Below are 16,067 nucleotides of genomic sequence, written 5' to 3'. Positions count from 1 at the left end.
CTGTATGGAAACCCATCATACTGTACAGACAGCAGAGGCAAGGACCTTGCAAATGAAATACACACATTCATATATATATATATATATATATATATATATATATATATACACACTGCTCAAAAAAATAAAGGGAACACTAAAATAACACATTCTAGATCTGAATGAATGAAATATTCTTATTAAATATTTTTTTCTTTACATAGTTGAATGTGCTGACAACAAAATCACACAAAAATGATCAATGGAAATCAAATTTATCAACCCATGGAGGTCTGGATTTGGAGTCACACTCAAAATTAAAGTGGAAAACCACACTACAGGCTGATCCAACTTGGATGTAATGTCCTTAAAACAAGTCAAAATGAGGCTCAGTAGTGTGTGTGGCCTCCACGTGCCTGTATGACCTCCCTACAACGCCTGGGCATGCTCCTGATGAGGTGGTGGATGGTCTCCTGAGGGATCTCCTCCCAGACCTGGACTAAAGCATCCGCCAACTCCTGGACAGCCTGTTGGTGGATGGAGCGAGACATGATGTCCCAGATGTGCTCAATTGGATTCAGGTCTGGGGAACGGGCGGGCCAGTCCAAAGCATCAATGCCTTCCTCTTGCAGGAACTGCTGACACACTCCAGCCACATGAGGTCTAGCTAGCATTGTCTTGCATTAGGAGGAACCGAGGGCCAACCGCACCAGCATATGGTCTCACAACGGGTCTGAGGATCTCATCTCGGTACCTAATGGCAGTCAGGCTACCTCTGGCGAGCACATGGAGGGCTGTGCGGCCCCACAAAGAAATTTCACCCCACACCATGGCTGACCCACCGTCAAACCGGTCATGCTGGAGGAATTTGCAGGCAGCAGAACGTTCTTCACGGCGTGTCACATGTGCTCAGTGTGAACCTGCTTTCATCTGTGAAGAGCACAGGGCGCCAGTGGCGAATTTGCCAATCTTGGTGTTCACTGGCAAATGCCAAACGTCCTGCACGGTGTTGGGCTGTAAGCACAACCCCCACCTGTGGACGTCGGGACCTCATACCACCCTCATGGAGTCTGTTTCTGACCGTTTGAGCAGACACATGCACATTTGTGGCCTGCTGGAGGTCATTTGGCATGGGCTCTGGTAGTGCTCCTCCTTGCACAAAGGCGGAGGTAGCGGTCCTGCTGCTGGGTTGTTGCCCTCCTACGGCCTCCTCCACGTCTCCTGATGTACTGGCCTGTCTCCTGGTAGCGCCTCCATGCTCTGGACACTACGCTGACAGACACAGCAAACCTTCTCGCCACAGCTCGCATTGACATGCCATCCTGGATGAGCCTTTATTTTTTTGAGCAGTGTATACATAGACAGAGTGGAGATTGCATACATAAATATCATTGACCAGACAGAAACAACAATGGATGGTGTGACCATAATGATACATTGAGAAAATCACTTTACCCAGTACATTCAAACTATACATTTGATACTTGTATTCCTCTCTCTTTTTTTCCTCTCTTTCTTGGACTCAGGAATTAACAACTTGTCATCTTAAATTGTCACACAGAGTCTGCTGTTCGGTTAGAATGATACTTTTTTTTTTGTTTTAATAGTTCCAGGTCTAGGAGTTGGAAGGAGGGTTCAAACCGTAGCCCTCTTCTCCTGCAGCCTGTGAGGCCTACTGTCCAACGTCAGTCTGACAATGTCATTACCGTGGAGCGGTCTCCTAATGGCGAAGGAAGGTCGTTGGGCTGAAGTGTGCTGAGGCGCCAGTGAGAGTCGTTGGCCAATGCCTCTCATTGGTTTCAAAGGAGACTTTGATCTGAACACCGTGGACTATATGCTGCTCTGCTGCTATGGAGACGGACCACAACACAGTGCCTTCAAGAGCTGAGGGGGAGTCAAGACCGATAGGTTTACTGTGTGTGTGTATTGTAAGTGTGGATGTGTTTAGATGAAAGGAATGCATGAGGAGGCTCGGTATGTGACTGTGTTTTAACGCGCCTCCGTTATATTACGCTCCACTGTTGCTGTTGGATGAAGAAGAGGCATACAAGCTGAAACAGCAGAGTGGTGCTTTGTTGCATTGACATGGATTGTGTTTTCACTGCAAGATTACCGTGTACATTTCTGTGTACATTACCGTGTGCATTTCTGTGAATACGTATTATGTACCAACCATCACCTTCTTTGTGATTCACCAATCCATTTACCTTATCCAATTTTGTTGGACGTTAACTTCAATCGGCTTCGTGCTTACTGTGTGTGTCCTCGTGTACTGTGTACTGATGTACTGTGTACTGATGTACTGTGTACTGTGTACTGATGTACTGTGTACTGTGATATGTATTACTTTCCGACCACACGTGTATTACAGTTTTTCCCGATTGTTATTGAGACATGTTCTCTGAAACTACATCTCAGGTACTCAAAATTCTAAACACAAAAACAGCCAATTTCCCCCAAACCCCACAGACGTCTTGCAAAATGAAACACAAGCGATCAAGATCATGTACTCCCTGCTCAAAGGGAAACTCTGAATACAAAAGGAGACACACATACATCAAATTAATCAAACTTAGTGACAACTGAGATCACACCGGTGTGACATGTTCAAAACACTATCTATCTATCTATCTATCGGGATGAAGGTAAGACCCAGGCGCAGACCGTGTCGAAGTAACAATGTTTATTACAGCAACAGAGGCAAAGGTACAGGACGGCAGGCAGGCTCAGGCAGAGTGATCAGGTGGGTTCAGGATCAGGCAGAGTGATCAGGTGGGTTCAGGATCAGGCAGAGTGATCAGGTAGGTTCAGGATCAGGCAGAGTGATCAGGTGGGTTCAGGGTCAAGCAGAGTGATCAGGTGGGTTCAGGGTCAGGCAGAGTGATCAGGTGGGTTCGGGGTCAGGCAGAGTGATCAGGTGGGTTCAGGATCAGGCAGAGTGATCAGGTGGGTTCAGGATCAGGCAGAGTGATCAGGTGGGTTCAGGGTCAGGCAGAGTGTTCAGGTGGGTTCAGGGTCAGGCAGAGTGATCAGGTGGGTTCAGGGTCAGGCAGAGTGATCAGGTGGGTTCAGGGTCAGGCAGAGTGATCAGGTGGGTTCAGGGTCAGGCAGAGTGATCAGGTGGGTTCAGGGTCAGGCAGAGTGATCAAGTGGGTTCAGGGTCAGGCAGAGTGATCAGGTGGGTTCAGGGTCAGGCAGAGTGATCAGGTGGGTTCGGGGTCAGGCAGAGTGATCAGGTGGGTTCGGGGTCAGGCAGAGTGATCAGGTGGGTTCGGGGTCAGGCAGAGTGATCAGGTGGGTTCGGGGTCAGGCAGAGTGATCAGGTGGGTTCAGGGTCAGGCAGAGTGATCAGGTGGGTTCAGGGTCAGGCAGAGTGATCAGGTGGGTTCAGGGTCAGGCAGAGTGTTCAGGTGGGTTCAGGGTCAGGCAGAGTGATCAGGTGGGTTCAGGGTCAGGCAGAGTGATCAGGTGGGTTCAGGGTCAGGCAGAGTGATCAGGTGGGTTCAGGGTCAGGCAGAGTGATCAAGTGGGTTCAGGGTCAGGCAGAGTGATCAGGTGGGTTCAGGGTCAGGCAGAGTGATCAGGTGGGTTCAGGGTCAGGCAGAGTGTTCAGGTGGGTTCAGGGTCAGGCAGAGTGATCAGGTGGGTTCAGGGTCAGGCAGAGTGATCAGGTGGGTTCAGGGTCAGGCAGAGTGATCAGGTGGGTTCAGGGTCAGGCAGAGTGTTCAGGTGGGTTCAGGGTCAGGCAGAGTGTTCAGGTGGGTTCAGGGTCAGGCAGAGTGTTCAGGTGGGTTCAGGGTCAGGCAGAGTGATCAGGTGGGTTCAGGGTCAGGCAGAGTGATCAGGTGGGTTCAGGGTCAGGCAGAGTGATCAGGTGGGTTCAGGGTCAGGCAGAGTGATCAGGTGGGTTCAGGGTCAGGCAGAGTGATCAGGTGGGTTCAGGGTCAGGCAGAGTGATCAGGTGGGTTCAGGGTCAGGCAGAGTGATCAGGTGGGTTCAGGGTCAGGCAGAGTGATCAGGTGGGTTCAGGGTCAGGCAGAGTGTTCAGGTGGGTTCAGGGTCAGGCAGAGTGATCAGGTGGGTTCAGGGTCAGGCAGAGTGATCAGGTGGGTTCAGGGTCAGGACAGTAAGCTTGACCAAGCTTGACCAGTTCTAAGTACACAGTGGATGATGGGGAAGATGGGCGACACCTGGAGGGGGGTGGAGACAAGCACAGAGACAGATCAGGGGGTTGACAGTATCAGAACCTATTTCAGTTTAAAGACTAAGATGTTGTTGTTATATTGTAGATTGTCTGTGTGTGACTCAATACATGTCAAACATTATACTGTAAGCACACAGTAAAAATGCTAAAATACAGTAAATATATTTTGCATATGCAAAGGAAGAAAAATAAGCCTATACTCTACTATATATTATATAAACTGTATAAAATCATAAGTCAAGAAACAAATACCACATTGCAAAAGACAATGTTTGTTGTTTTGGTCCAGCAACAGATTTTCATCAACATCACAGGTGATATTCTCCTTGGCCAGACAGCGGAGGAAATATCTTCTGGCATGACGCATCCACCCCTGACAGGACTCTGATGGAACGTCACCACAGACCTCCATTGCCTGGAGAAGGGCCGTACGTTCATGGGGTTTGTGAACATACACCTTCCACCGCCATGCTGAAAGCAACTCATCAATGGGGTTGAGAAATGGGGAATATGGTGGGAGAATTGTAAACCTGGGATGGTTATGGAAGTAGTTGTGGACCTAAGCAGCCCGATGGAAACTCATGTTGTCCCAAATCAGAACATACATTTGCTGCTCAGGATCACCTGGCGTCTCTCTGCTCAGGATCACCTGGTGTCTCTCTGCTCAGGATCACCTGGTGTCTCTCTGTTCAGATCACCTGGCCCTCTCTGCTCAGGATCACCCCTCCCTCTCTGCTCAGGATCACCTGGCGTCTCTCTGCTCAGGATCACCTGGCCCTCTCTGCTCAGGATCACCTGGCCCTCTCTGCTCAGGATCACCTGGCGTCTCTCTGCTCAGGATCACCTGGCCCTCTCTGCTCTGGCTGAAAAACATTGTCACGTAAGGTGTTCAGGAAATGAAGGAGATGGGCAGTGTTGTATGGTTCAAGGGTGGCATGGCGGTGGAGGACCCCATTATGGCTCATGGCTGGGCATGTGGGGACATTTCCCCCGTGCTGGCCAGGCACCTTAATGATGGCGCGTTGACCAATGATGTCCCTTCCTCTCCTCCTCGACTTCACTAAATGGAATCCAGCCTCATCTATGAATGAGTTCCTGGGGGATGGGACTTGCGTCCATCTCCATGATTCTCTAAAATGACAGAAAATACTATAATTGCTGTATGGTAAAGTTCACTGGCAACATCAACGAGTCTCTAATGTTTCTAGAGTGTAATACCAGAACATTACGCACACATTCCTACTATTTATCCTTCACTCTTCACTCAATCTGGTGATTCCTTTCCAATATGACTCTGTAGATGTGCTTCATCTGGAGATGGTGTTTGTTAAGGATGGGGTCTGTGGTTGATAAACTCTCTCTGATGTTATGGAAGATGCCAGGGTTACAGCCTCCTGTTTGTCTGTAAATAGACATGTACGTACGTGGTGGTCGTCTTTCAGTTCTATAACAACTAAATAGCATACAGTACAGTAAACACTACAGTAATACAGTATACAAGATAAACATGTTACAAAGTAGTATAGCTCCCAATTTCATACATACAGTAAGTAATACATGAACCATTTACTTTGTTTCCCTTTACAGTATGTATTGGAATCTACAGTCTTTACTGTGCTTTATGTTGTACTACTGTCAAGTAGTAAAAGTAGAAGAGAGGTCCAATGTCTGCAGTACAAACCTCTTCTCATTGTGGAACGTCCGGATGATGGATGCTACGGGGAAGTGGCTCAGATTGGGCTGCACTCTCTGCACAGCCTCTCTCAAGGTCAAACCATGGTTGACCACATGGTCTGCCCAGCATCTCTCAAGGTCAAGCCATGGTTGACCACATGGTCTGCTCAGCCTCTCTCAAGGTCAAACCATGGTTGACCACATGGTCTGCTCAGCCTCTCTCAAGGTCAAACCATGGTTGACCACATGGTCTGCCCAGCATCTCTCAAGGTCAAGCCATGGTTGACCACATGGTCTGCCCAGCCTCTCTCAAGGTCAAACCACGGTTGACTACATGGTCTGCCCAGCCTCTCAAGGTCAAACCATGGTTGACCACATGGTCCACCACAGTCGCCGAGACTCTTGTTCTCCTTGTTCTTGGTCTTCCTTATTCCTCACCTCTATCTCCAACTCTCCCTGCTAAGTTTGCTTCCATTGTTCTCCAAACACAGGAGTACTCACCTGTGGTCTTGTTGTCCATACCAAAAGGTTTGAGTGCAAAGTTGAACATTTATGCAAATCGTGTTTGAACATGTGGAGAGTGAAAATGATCAATTGGTAATTGAGCTTAGCTTGTTGAACAGTGTTGCTTTTCATTTGAACACAAGAGATTTTAGTTGTCAAGGTTTTGCCAAAATGTTTTGCCAAATGTTGGTTATAGAATTTCAATCTGTGCCAGTAGTATTGCAGATTTGGTTTTCTGCTTCTGCTAAATGGGTTACATATTTGGGTCATTGTGCCTCATGGGCCAGTTTTAGTGTGTTAACAATTGGGAAAAACTGTCAGTATTATTTTGCAAACCCTGTGACAATGTGAAAGAAAACTATTCAAACTCAGGCTCAATGGTTGTTTCCCATAGTGACATTAAAGTAAAACTCCACACACAAACCATATTTTGGTATTTATTTAGTTAGTCCATTGTTGATATAATCCTAAAATGTTTTGCACGTCAGCAATCAAGTTTTAAAGAAACATAACTTTCAAAATACAGAAATACAGCCGGTATGATGCCATTTTAATTATATATTGCAAAACGCTGCATCATGTAATTCAAAATGCATCACAACGGCTGTATCTCCAAAAAGCGTTTCGGTGTCATTTTCCTTTAAGTGCTGAGAGGGAATGTATTTCATACTCATTCAGCTGTACTTATTGACAGTAGCCAGACACACAGATGTCCTGTATAACAAAATATTCATTAGGTCAACAGTTGACCCCAAAGCAAAGGCAACAATTTCCTAAATGATAGATAATTGTGGCACTATTGTAAGACCAGACACTGATAGAGACCATCATCTGGAATAGAAACAGAGTTTTAAAGGGTTTCCACAGACAAATATACCCTTCCCCATTACAGACAGTAGTCATCTACCCTTCCACTTTACAGACAGTAGTCATCTACCCTTCCCCTTTAAAGACAGTAGTCATCTACCCTTCCCCTTTAAAGACAGTAGTCATCTACCCTTCCCCTTTAAAGACAGTAGTCATCTACCCTTCCACTTTACAGACAGTAGTCATCTACCCTTCCCCTTTAAAGACAGTAGTCATCTACCCTTCCCCTTTATAGACAGTAGTCATCTACCCTTCCACTTTACAGACAGTAGTCATCTACCCTTCCCCTTTAAAGACAGTAGTCATCTACCCTTCCCCTTTATAGACAGTAGTCATCTACCCTTCCCTTTTAAAGACAGTAGTCATCTACCCTTCCCCTTTAAAGACAGTAGTCATCTACCCTTCCCCTTAATAGACAGTAGTCATCTACCCTTCCCCTTTAAAGACAGTAGTCATCTACCCTTCCCCTTTAAAGACAGTAGTCATCTACCCTTCCCCTTAATAGACAGTAGTCATCTACCCTTCCCCTTTATAGACAGTATTCATTGACCCTTCCCCTTTAAAGACAGTAGTCATCTACCCTTCCCCTTTAAAGACAGTAGTCATCTACCCTTCCCCTTTAAAGACAGTAGTCATCTACCCTTCCCCTTTAAAGACAGTAGTCATCTACCCTTCCCCTTTATAGACAGTAGTCATCTACCCTTCCCCTTTATAGACAGTAGTCATCTACCCTTCCCCTTTAAAGACAGTAGTCATCTACCCTTCCCCTTTATAGACAGTATTCATTGACCCTTCCCCTTTAAAGACAGTAGTAATCTACCCTTCCCCTTTATAGACAGTATTCATTGACCCTTCCCCTTTATAGACAGTAGTCATCTACCCTTCCCCTTTAAAGACAGTAGTCATCTACCCTTCCCCTTTAAATACAGTAGTCATCTACCCTTCCCCTTTATAGACAGTATTCATTGACCCTTCCCCTTTATAGACAGTAGTCATCTACCCTTCCCCTTTACAGACAGTAGTCATCTACCCTTCCCCTTTAAAGACAGTAGTCATCTACCCTTCCCCTTTAAAGACAGTAGTAATCTACCCTTCAGCATCAATATACCATTTAACAAAACAGTAGCCGTATATGAAGGACCCCCCCCCCTCCTGATTACCAGGTTTGAGGTCAATTCCATTTAATTCCCAGTTAATTCAGAAAGTAGACCAAATTCCAAATGGTCCTCATTGAAATACATTGAAGATAACTGGGATTTCAGTGCACATCCTTATATGACTGAAATTTAAATGGAATTGACCTCCGGCCCCCCTGTTTACCACTAGCAAGATCAAAACGGTGAGTAACTCCATTACTCAGCCACACAAACATCAGAGCACACAACCCCTTCATACAAAACTGTGCGTTTTAATAGGATTTGAGACTGTCAAATGTGACCCGTTACTGTGTGGGGGGTATTCTGTTTCTTCTAATAGTTGGTGTTGTGAAGGATTTTCTGTGTATGTGAATCTGTTGTCATAAGCACCTTGCCTTGGTCCTCCAGATAGTGGTTCTGGATGGGGACAACAAGCACATTGTGAAGAAATGGCTTAGCAATGCAATCTTACTATAAGACTGAAAATAGTTTTTATGGGCAGAATTTGAATGTTTTTTAAACAAAATAAAAGTTGTAAAAGGACATGCGATTGAGTGTACTACTTTTCATATGATAATTCAGTGGAAAATTACAGTTTGTTTTATGACCTCACATGTTTCTGACTGTTTTAACCACTAGGTGGCAACAGGTATCCATGACGACCCCAGCCTTCTGTAGCACCCAGTTCCCATCATCCTGCCATTGAAAGCCTAAGGCCATAGCCACAGGAAGTAGTTTGGGGGTGGGGGTTACTGCGATGTCTTTCTTAGACTGGAGGAGAATGGAAAAAAAAAAATTCCCAGCACTGTAGACGGCTATATCATAGTCACTTTAACTCTACCTACTGTACATGTACATATTACCTCGACTAACCAGCACCCCCTGTATATAGCCTCATTACTAACCAGTACCCCCACACATTGACTCTGTACCGGTACCCCCACACATTGACTCTGTACCGGTACCCCCACACATTGACTCTGTACCGGCACCCCCTGTATATAGCCTCATTACTAACCGGCACCACCTGTGTATAGCCACATTGACTCTGTACCGGTACCCCCACACATTGACTCTGTACCGGCACCCCCTGTATATAGCCTCATTACTAACCGGTACCCCCTGTATATAGCCTCATTACTAACCGGCACCACCTGTATATAGCCTCATTACTAACCGGCACCACCTGTATATAGCCTCATTACTAACCGGTACCCCCACACATGGACTCTGTACCGGTACCACCTGTATATAGCCTCCACATTGACTCTGTACCGGTACCCCCTGTATATAGCCTCCACATTGACTCTGTACCGGTACCACCTGTATATAGCCTCCACATTGACTCTGTACCGGTACCCCCTGTATATAGCCTCCACATTGACTCTGTACCGGTACCCCCTGTATATAGCCTCCACATTGACTCTGTACCGGCACCCCCTGTATATAGTCTCCACATTGACTCTGTACCAGTACCCCCTGTATATAGCCTCCACATTGACTCTGTACCGGTACCCCCTGTATATAGCCTCCACATTGACTCTGTACCAGTACCCCCTGTATATAGCCTCCACATTGACTCTGTACCAGTACCCCCTGTATATAACCTCCACATTGACTCTGTACCAGTACCACCTGTATATAGTCTCCACATTGACTCTGTACCAGTACCCCCTGTATATAGCCTCCACATTGACTCTGTACCGGTACCCCCTGTATATAGCCTCCACATTGACTCTGTACCAGTACCCCCTGTATATAGTCTCCACATTGACTCTGTACCAGTACCCCCTGTATATAGCCTCCACATTGACTCTGTACTGGTACCACCTGTATATAGCCTCCACATTGACTCTGTACCGGTACCCCCTGTATATAGCCTCCACATTGACTCTGTACCGGTACCCCCTGTATATAGCCTCCACATTGACTCTGTACCAGTACCCCCTGTATATAGTCTCCACATTGACTCTGTACCAGTACCCCCTGTATATAGCCTCCACATTGACTCTGTACTGGTACCACCTGTATATAGCCTCCACATTGACTCTGTACCGGTACCCCCTGTATATAGCCTCCACATTGACTCTGTACCGGTACCCCCTGTATATAGCCTCCACATTGACTCTGTACCGGCACCCCCTGTATATAGTCTCCACATTGACTCTGTACCGGTACCACCTGTATATAGCCTCGCTATTGTTATTTTACTGCTGCTGTTGAATTATTTGTTACTTTTATTTTCTATTTTTTACTTAACACTTATATTTCTTAAAACTTTTTAAAGCATTGTAAGTTAAGGGCTTGTAAGTAAGCATTTCACTGTTGTATCTGGCACATGCGACAAATCAAATTGTCCACTCTTTTTTTTTATGTCGTGCTGCAGTGGCTATGCCTAAAACCATGAACACCTACGGTAATGTGAATGGAGAGGTATAATAGATTTTTCTGTCAGAAGGCTTCCTTTTCCTCGACATCCACCATGATTAGGATGGACACTCATTTCGAATGAGCCCTGTTCTTCAGCTGTTGAAGTCACCGTGTTCACCACAACATGTCCAGTCAGACACTAGTGACATGGCGGTTTATTTATTGCCTCCTACTTCTCTCTCTCTCTCTCTCATTCTCTCTCTCTCTCTGTTTTTGTTTATCTTTGTTTATCTGTTGCTCTTGCTCTCAATCACTCTTTCCTTGTCTCTTTGTCAACTGGTAGTCAGTGCAGTTCTGTGAGTCATGGAGAGTTGCCAGAGACTCAAACAGTAAGAGAGAGAGAGAAAGAGAGAGAGAGATACCTGGTGTGAGCTCAACATGCTACCCCAAAGGCTGCCCTATGAGAATATGTGACCTTTTAAGGAACATACTTCGATCACCAGCCAAAACTCACAGCACTCATTGAGATTATGTGTGAAATGTAATTGTCACTCACTGATGATGTCAGCTAAATAAATCCCAAACAGTGTCAGGTTTTACTAGATAGAAACACAAATCCCAAACAGTGTCAGGTTTTACTAGATAGAAACACAAATCCATGTTTGTGTCCCATCCCCTACACTGGTCAGACAAAACGAATCCAGTTTGGTGTTTGGGCTGACACAACACACAACTAAACCAATTAGCTCAGCAAGCAACAACACAATGTGAGGCTCATTAATGTTGGTTTATCATCTGTTATCACCCACTCCTTCAGTGGAAACAACTTGACCTGCTAAAAAAAAATCATGATGTATATATTTCTTATTTCAAGCTGCTCTCACAGAACTATGTGAACTGGGTTGGACGCGGCCGGCACACAATACTGGAGCGTACAGGTGGTAGTGGTTAAGATAAGTGCATCCGGGTTTCTAAAGCCGGGTCTCATAGACTAGATATAACATAGTAAATGTAAATCCCAGTCACTCAAATCAGTATGATATGGTACATTTGCAGAGGTGGATATTCATTGATGACAATGGAAGTCAAGTTTCACCCTTCAGGAATGTCTGTATTTCTGCATAAATTGGTCATCAAATTCGATCTGATCTTCATCTAGGTCACAGCAATAACAAACAAACAATTATACGTCTTTATTGAACACACTGTGTAAATATTCACAGTGCAGGGTGGGAAAAGGATGTGAACCCTTGGATTTAGTAACTGGTTGACCCTCCTTTGGCAGCAATAACCTCAACCAAACGGTTTCTGTAGTTGTGGATCAGACCTGCACAACGCTCAGGAGGAATGTTGGACTATTCCTCTTTACAAAACTGTTTCAGTTCCACAATATTCTTGGGATGTCTGGTGTCAACTGTTCTCTTGAGATCATGCCACAGCATCTCAATCAGGTTGAGGTCAGGACTCTGACTGGGTCACTCCAGAAGGCGTATTTTCTTCTGTTGAAGCCATTCTGTTGTTGATTTACTTCTGTGTTTTGGGTCATTATCCTGTTGCATCACTCAACTTCTGTTGAGCTTCAATTGGCGGACTGATAGCCTAACATTCTCCTGTAAAATGTCTTGATAAACTTAGGAATTCATTTTTCTGTCGATGATAGCAAGCCGTCCAGGCCCTGAGGCAGCAAAGCAGCCCCAAACCATGAGGCTCCCTCCACTGTACTTTCCGGTTAGGATGAGGATTTGATGTTGGTGTGCTGTGCCTTTTTTTCTCCACACATAGTGTTGTGTGTTCCTTCCAAACAACTCAACTGTAGTTTCATCTGTCCACAGAATATTTTGCCAGTAGCGCTGTGGAACATCCAGGTGTACTTTTGCAAACTTCAGATGTGCAGCAATGTTTTTTTTGGACAGCAGTGGCTTCTTCCGTGGTGTCCTCCCATGAACACCATTCTTGTTTAGTGTTTTACATATCGCAGACTCGTCAACAGAGATGTTAGCATGTTTCAGAGATTTCTGTAAGTCTTTAGCTGACACTCTAGGATTCTTCTTAACCTCATTGAGCATTCTGCTCTGTGCTCTTACAGTCATCTTTGCAGGACGGCCACTCCTTGGGAGAGTAGCAACAGTGCTGAACTTTTTCCATTTATAGACAATTTGTCTTATCATGGACTGTTGAACATCATGGCTTTTAGAGATACTTTTGTAACCCATTTCCTGCTTTATGCAAGTCAACAATTCTTAATCTTAGGTCTTCTGAGATCTCTTTTGCTCGAGGCATGGTTCACATCAGGCAATGCTTCTTGTGAATAGCGAACTCAAATTTTACGAGTGTTTTTTTATAGGGCAATGCAGCTCTAACCACCATCTCCAATCTCGTCTCATTATTTTGACTCCCGGTTATCTGACTCCTGAATCCAATAAGCTTTTGGAGAAGTCGTTAGCCTAGGGGTTCACATTTCCAACCTACACTGTGAATGTTTAAATGATGTATTCAATATAGACAAGATATTGTATTTGTCTATTGTTGTGACTTCGATGAAGATCAGATCAAATGTGATGACCATATTTATTCAGAACCCCAGGTAATTCCAAAGGGTTCACATACTTTTTCTTGCCACTGTATATCGTTCGTCTCTCTTTGTTTTCATAATTTCTCTTCAATTTGCAAGTGGCAGAATCTCACCACACCCACCTGTCTTGATCAATGAGAGAAGACTTGAAATAAACAAGATGGCGGCGTACACGTTGTTGGATTACTTCACAAAGCATTTTCTAAATTCCAAAACGGACCCTCTGCTACAAGACACAGACATTTTATGAAACTCCTGTTTCCACAAATTGAGGATGAAGACAATAATCGTCAAGATAAGGTTGGTCAAAAAATTATTAGTGGTAGACTAAACAGTACCTACCTATCCTGTGACTCCCAGTAATTGAAACCCAAAAACTTTGGTTAAATCACATTATCTGGCGTAACAATCTGCAGCTACAGTTCTCTGCACCTGAGACACACTGAACTGTACATACTGTATTTTTTGTCAGTTATGAACAAATTCTTATTTTCAATGACGGCCTAGGAACAGTGGGTTAACTGCCTGTTCAGGGGCAGAACAAACAATTTGTACCTTGTCAGCTCAGGGGTTTGAACTTGCAACCTTCTAATTACTTGTCCAACGCTCTAACCACTAGGCTACCCAGTTCTCTATTTGACTTAGTTAAGTAGTGTACACTCCCCTGTATTTTAAATTTTGACAAATAACGTTCTTTGGATATATCTGAATGTCTAACATACGTTGGATGCTTCAGAGCCCTGTACAGCTTCTATTAATATTTTATGTGAATCCATAAAGGCAGACAACTTTTGAAGATTGATATAAAATATCCATATTTACAGTGTTTTATGGTGGTTCTACATGGTTTTACGCTGAGCCACAATGGCTATGTTTACACAAACAACCCAATTCTGATATTTTTTCCACTAATTGGTATTTTGACTAATCACATCAGCCTCTTCAGCCTCTTCAACCTCAGGAGGCTGAAGAAATTTGGCTTGTCACCAAAAGCACTCACAAACTTCTACAGATGCACAATCGAGAGCATCCTGGCGGGCTGTATCACCGCCTGGTACGGCAACTGTTCCGCCCACAACCGTACGGCTCTCCAGAGGGTAGTGAGGTCTGCACAACGCATCACCGGGGGCAAACTACCTGCCCTCCAGGACACCTACACCACCCGATGTCACAGGAAGGCCATAAAGATCATCAAGGACAACCACCCGAGCCACTGCCTGTCCACCCCGCTATCATCCAGAAGGTGAGGTCAGTACAGGTGCATCAAAGCAGGGACCGAGAGACTGAAAAACAGCTTATATCTCAAGGCCATCAGACTAACATTGAGTGGCTGCTGCCAACACACTGATTCAACTCCAGCCACTTTAATAATGGGATTAGATGGAAATTGATGGAAAATATATCAATTGCAAATAAATTCATTAAAAATCCTACAATGTGATTTTCTGGATTTTTTTTTTCATTTTGTCTGTCATAGTTTAACTGTACCTATGATGAAAATTACAGGCCTCTCTCATCTTTTTAAGTGGGAGAACTTGCACAATTGGTGGCTGACTAAATACTTTTTTGCCCCACTGTATGCATATACTGTACTCTATATAATATACTGCATCTTTATGTAATACATGTGTCACTAGCCACTTTAAACTATTCCACTTTGTTTACATACCCCACATTACTCATCTCATATGTATATACTGTACTCGATACCATCTACTGCATCTTACCTATGCAGTTCTGTTCCATCACTCATTCATATATATTTATGTACATATTCTTTATCCCTATACACTTGTGGGTATAAAGTAGTAGTTTTGGAATTATTAGGTTAGATTACTCGTTGGTTATTACTGCATTGTCGGAACTAGAAGCACAAGCATTTCGCTACACTCGCATTCACATCTGCTAACCGTGTGTATGTGACAAATAAATTTGATTTGATTGGATCTTTTTCAGAACTGATCTGTTTGGTCAAACACAACTGGCAATGGTGTTTGACATGCTGGGTTGTGGAAGCTGAGACTCTTTGTGCTTGTGGTGAATGGTATTGACCCGTCTTCGGTGTACGGCCAGCTGAATAAGACTGCCGGAAGTAGGGTAAGGCTTGTAGACCTTCACCACCAACTTTTTCGACCTCTTGCAGCTGATTTGCTGGTACTGCACATCTCCTGGAAAGATGTGGTCGTGGTGTTACCATTTTACACTTGTTGTGGAAGGGACGTAGGTAAACCACCCCCATTGTTGGTAAATTGACTAATTGATTGGGACTTTAGTGTTTAGGTGCAATGAAGGACATTGGGAGCTGCTTTTGAGAGGAAAGATCAGTCAACAAAGTGAATGGGCTGGGGGGCTGCACAGGGTGTGAAAGTCATAGGAGGGCAGTTCTCAAACAGTATATATTGTTGCGTATGGAAGATTGAGGAGAAATGGCACCTTTCAATCGTTCTCATTCACAACAGTGCATTTACTGTCTCTAAGCACAACCGAAACACCCTTCCTAGTCTCAAAGACCTGTCTGTAAACCTCCCTCAGGCCATTGACTTTGACAAATCGTTTGTGTCAATAGTAGCCCTTGGCAGGGGCTTTTTGTAGACGTGTCTTTGTATTGTGCTTTAAGAATCTGCAGAGAAAATAATGAGATGGTTATGTCATTACTGTTGTAGTATTGATTTTATACCTTCAGTGTCCCTTGCTGGTTTTTGTCCCGCAATCTTGTTGTGCTCCTCATGCTTGTTTACCCAAACTTCAGCTGCCTTGGGGG

The 16,067-nt window shown here is 44.6% G+C and overlaps 1 protein-coding gene and 1 long non-coding RNA gene across 4 annotated transcripts in view; both read left to right on the top strand.

The window, feature by feature from the left end:
* The window catches only part of LOC110491172 (solute carrier organic anion transporter family member 4A1), an 88,344-nt gene extending 85,258 nt beyond the window's left edge, over nt 1-3,086 (top strand). For all 3 annotated transcript variants that reach the window (XM_036947669.1, XM_036947672.1, XM_036947670.1), the window contains exon 13: nt 1,587-3,086. In XM_036947669.1, the coding sequence (XP_036803564.1) occupies nt 1,587-1,728 (142 nt within the window). In that variant the 3' untranslated portion in view covers nt 1,729-3,086. The remainder of the gene's footprint in view (nt 1-1,586) is intronic.
* Nucleotides 3,087-4,916: 1,830 nt separating this feature from the next.
* On the top strand, nt 4,917-8,907 carry LOC118939576. The gene is made up of 2 exons (XR_005036611.1): nt 4,917-5,951; nt 6,084-8,907. It is a non-coding gene; the product is annotated as an uncharacterized LOC118939576 (long non-coding RNA).
* The last annotated feature ends 7,160 nt before the right edge of the window (nt 8,908-16,067 follow it).

This window comes from Oncorhynchus mykiss, chromosome 16 (genome assembly GCF_013265735.2).
Source record: "Oncorhynchus mykiss isolate Arlee chromosome 16, USDA_OmykA_1.1, whole genome shotgun sequence".
Classification (NCBI taxonomy): Eukaryota; Metazoa; Chordata; class Actinopteri; order Salmoniformes; family Salmonidae; genus Oncorhynchus; species Oncorhynchus mykiss.
The sequence above is the reverse complement of the archived record's forward strand: the minus strand, read 5'-3'. Positions and strand labels throughout refer to the sequence as shown.